Source organism: Panicum virgatum, chromosome 5K (genome assembly GCF_016808335.1).
Source record: "Panicum virgatum strain AP13 chromosome 5K, P.virgatum_v5, whole genome shotgun sequence".
NCBI lineage: Eukaryota > Viridiplantae > Streptophyta > Magnoliopsida > Poales > Poaceae > Panicum > Panicum virgatum.
In genome coordinates, this window is record NC_053140.1 from 9,162,276 (window position 1) to 9,166,056 (window position 3,781).

General features: G+C 47.6%; 1 protein-coding gene across 1 annotated transcript; it reads right to left on the reverse strand.

Annotated features, from left to right (window-relative positions):
• Nucleotides 1-202: 202 nt before the first annotated feature.
• LOC120706146 (E3 ubiquitin-protein ligase SINA-like 10) lies at nt 203-1,866 on the reverse strand. Its single transcript, XM_039990719.1, has 2 exons — nt 1,527-1,866; nt 203-1,279 (listed from the first exon to the last, which is right to left on the reverse strand). The coding sequence occupies exons 1-2, from the start codon at nt 1,788-1,790 to the stop codon at nt 536-538; spliced, it is 1,008 nt and encodes a 335-aa protein (XP_039846653.1). The 5' UTR covers nt 1,791-1,866; the 3' UTR covers nt 203-535.
• Between the last annotated feature and the right edge of the window lie 1,915 nt (nt 1,867-3,781).

Consider the following 3,781-nt stretch of genomic DNA (forward strand, 5'->3'; position numbering starts at 1 on the left):
GAAAAAACAAAGATGCACCAAGCAAAGTAATGAGGAAACTCTAAAAAAAATGTAAAGTAGTAATTTCACAATATTGAAAGGTAATACAGGGTGCTGCAATCAATAGAGAAGGTAGTTAACATCATCTGTAAGTCATGATCCTCTCATTGGATCTGTGAGAGAGATTGTAAATGGTTTGGTTAATCTGCGCATCTGGTTCTACTTCTTCATAGAAATGGTGTTATAAAGGTACAGGTACATCTATATTGCGATTCCCTTCCACTTGTGAAATTGGGATCACAATCTACTTGATTTCGGAGTGTAAAACTTTCTAGGCCCATCAAGAACTCAAAAACAAATGGATACTTAAAGAGTTAAGACGGGAAAGTACTAGCAGACCACATTTGTCAGGTCGATAATCCATGGATGCTAACATCAGAGTATTCAGAGTACACATCCATGCCACCATACTGAAAATCTAGTTGCCAATACACACGCAATAGATGGAAGGCACTGCTGAAACCAATCTAATTGCTGCCTAGTCTTCGATTTCCCATTACTGCAGCCGCTTGGCGAGCCTCGACGGCGGAGTGGCGGACGGGGACCTGGCAGCCGCAAGGGCTGCGGTGACCCTGTCGATGCGGACCATGAGGGCGGGCGCCTCGCCGGACTCGTCGTGCAGTAGCTCCGGCGGCACCGCCATGAACATGCCCTGGTTGGCCGCCACGAACCCGCCGGACAGGTCGCTGCTGGCCACCATGGACGTGACCAGCACCAGGTTCTCCTTGTTGCCCTTGACCTCCACCCAGAGCTTGCAGCGGAACTGGGGCACGCCAGCCGCCGCGTCGCCGCTCGTCCTCACGCACACCAGCGACACGGCCGTGGCCGCGCCGAGCGTGCACGGGGACACCAGAAACACGCACCCGTCGGTCTCGCCCAGAAGGACCTGCCCGCCCTGCGGCCCCGGGACGGCGAGCTTGCACGGCTTCCCGTAGGCGATCTTGGTGACGGGCCAGGCATGGTGGGTGCCCAAGTGCTCGGCCAGCCTCGCCGGCGAGGTGAAGAGCTCGCAGTCATGGTCCGGGCAGAAGCAGGGCCCGCAGGGGCAGGACCGGTGGTGGTCCGCCGCCTCGTGGTAGACGACCCAGCTCGTGCACCCGTACTCCGAGTAGGCGCAGGGCACCTTGGCTTTGCGCACGACGTCATCAAGCTCGGCGCAGGCGGCGTAGGTGGCAGCGCGGGCGCAGGCCTGGCCGTGGCCGCCGCGGCAGGTGGAACACACGACGTGCCCGGCCTCGCACTGCAATTGAAAACCACGGAGACAGTTCGAGGGAATCGATCAATCATGACATCAACGTTTCCTCGCACGAGATTCTTTCCGTCCAATAAAGATTCAAGATTTCGTAGAACAAAACCCCAATCCAAAACAAGCTCTTGATTTTTTTTCAAGGCTCAAGATTTGCTCGCGGAAAACCCTCACCACCCGAAAAAGAACCAAAATTTCATCTCCAAATCTTGGCATCGGTCAGCCGGAGAAGCAAATTGACCTTGAAGATGGGGGGCTTGAGGGGGAGGAGGCAGGCGTGGCAGTGGAGACGCGCGACGGGGATCCTGATGTTCATCTGCGGCTCCTCCATGGCTTGCACCACGGCCACCACGGCTCCCTCTCCCTCGCCGCCCTGGCTGGCCTCCGCTTGCTCTTGCCCTCGCTGCTCCTGCTTGACCACGCCGTCGGGTGTGGTCACCCCCCTGGGCCTCTTGCCGCCGTGGCCGTTCTCCGGCGTGGAAACTCTCTTCTGCTGCTCAGACATGGCCAAGGCCCAAGGTGGAGCGCGCCGAGACCTTTTGGTGGAGTTGAGTGGACTGAAGACTGAACTCTGAACCGGCCCGTGCGGTTAGCAGAGCACACAAATAGAATGGGGAGGTATCCACGAAAATATCCATTCCTTTTTCCTTAAAAAAAATCCAATCTTACATAAAAAATGGTGGTTAAACTGCAACTGAGACCATTTTGGTAGCCTTGTCCTGTTTGGTTTCAGTCTAGAATTTCTAGCTAATTAAAAATATCAAACAAAGACAGTTTACAAAAACAACTCCAGAACTCCTGCACTAGAAATCTTGACCAATCTAATGAGACATTTGACTGTGTGATTAGAGGATGATTACTCTAGCATCACTATAGCCAATCATGGATTAATTACTTTCGTTATATTCGTCACGAAAAATTACACTCATCCATAAAAAAATTTTGCAAATAGATTTCAATCAATACTCCATGCATGTAAGATTATGTTCTCACCCTGGGTCTTCTCGGTAATTATGCAGTTATATCTCACCGTGAGGCGAACATTATGCGGTATTTTGGTATTTCTAGCGTTTGAATCAAGTTACTTTAACTCGCCAAGTGGTACTATGTTTCTTTTCGATAAAGGAATAATCTTCTTTCTCTGCGGCATACTGTATGTGATAAAGACAAACATGGGAATTTGAGGGATATTGAGAGAGTGCATATGTATCATAAAAACACAGTGGAACGTCATATTTCTAAAATTAAATTATTCTATTTTCATAGTTCTATTTGAATTGATATCTTAGAAATATTATGAATGATCCTTTGATTCTCATGCAAAGTAATTTCTCCAAAAAGAATGAGTAAATTAGTTCCTTTGGTCCTAACAAAAGTTCAATTTAATTTCTTGACCTCTTTTCGATTGAATTGCTTGTTTGACAAAAATGAATTTCATTTGAGTTCTTGTCCTTCCGTCCATTCCGTCAAAAGCTGACGTGAGCCTAGGGTTTTTTTACCGACCGGTAGAATGAAATCGGCGCCGTCTGGTTTCGGAAAACCGGACCGGTTTGACCGGTAACTGGAAAAAACCGATCAAATTCAAATTCCAAATCAAAAACGATAGTTCAACCGGTTTCCACCGGTTAACCGACCGATTAGGCCGGTAAACCGGTCCGGTTTGAGTGGGAACCGGGTAGTTGAACAAAAAACCGACAGAAAACCCACTTTAGTTCAAAATTTGAATGTTTGTATAACATGTTTTAGCCTAAATGAACCTCCAACCCTCTTTTATACTATTTTTACATTAATACAATGTATAACATGTTTTACATTGTATTTGTATATTTTTGTATGCACGTTTTTTTATTTAACTTCAAATGGCCACAAAACATACTAAATAAACGAATATTTGAAAAAATTGTCATCTTTAGATTCGTCGGAACTTGAAGTATTTTTATGAAATTTTTGAGAATTTTTTATTTTTTTAAATTTAAATTTGAATTTTGAATTTGAATCGATTTCCAACCGACCGGTACCGGAACTGGTCCGGACAGATTACACCGGTAACCGCGGTTTCCGGACCGGTTCCGGTCAGGATAAAAAAACCCTGCGTGAGCCAGCCCGGCGCGCCCGAAAAAGTATAGCCCTCGTCTAGCTGACGTCGAGCGCCCCTCCTTCCAGTCGTCCGGTGGGGATTTGGGTGGCGCCTTGGAATCCCAGCCTCTGTCGATGGAGATGGCCAGCTCTTTGTTTTTTTTTCTCTATGCAGGAGAGTGCTGCGCATTATTATATTAAAAAAGAATTTTGAAAATTACAACCACGCACGACAAATCACGCCCACCATGACACCAACCCGACTCTAAGGGCTACTCCCTCCGTTCTCGTTTATTAGGCGTCCGTCCGTTTTCTGTTTTTTTGTTTTTGTAGGGCGTCGCCGCATCGGTGTGTCTTGGTACTCTCTGCTCATTTAATCGCGGAATGAATTGGCCCACGGAAAACAAACAGCCCATGAAT

Bases quoted from the DNA above. Each gene is read 5' to 3' on its own strand.
- LOC120706146 (XM_039990719.1), bottom strand. From the start codon at position 1,790: ATGTCTGAGCAGCAGAAGAGAGTTTCCACGCCGGAGAACGGCCACGGC. The intron at 1,280-1,526 runs GTCAATTTGCTT...TTTCAATTGCAG, and splicing joins TCAAGCCCCCCATCTTCAAG to TGCGAGGCCGGGCACGTCGT.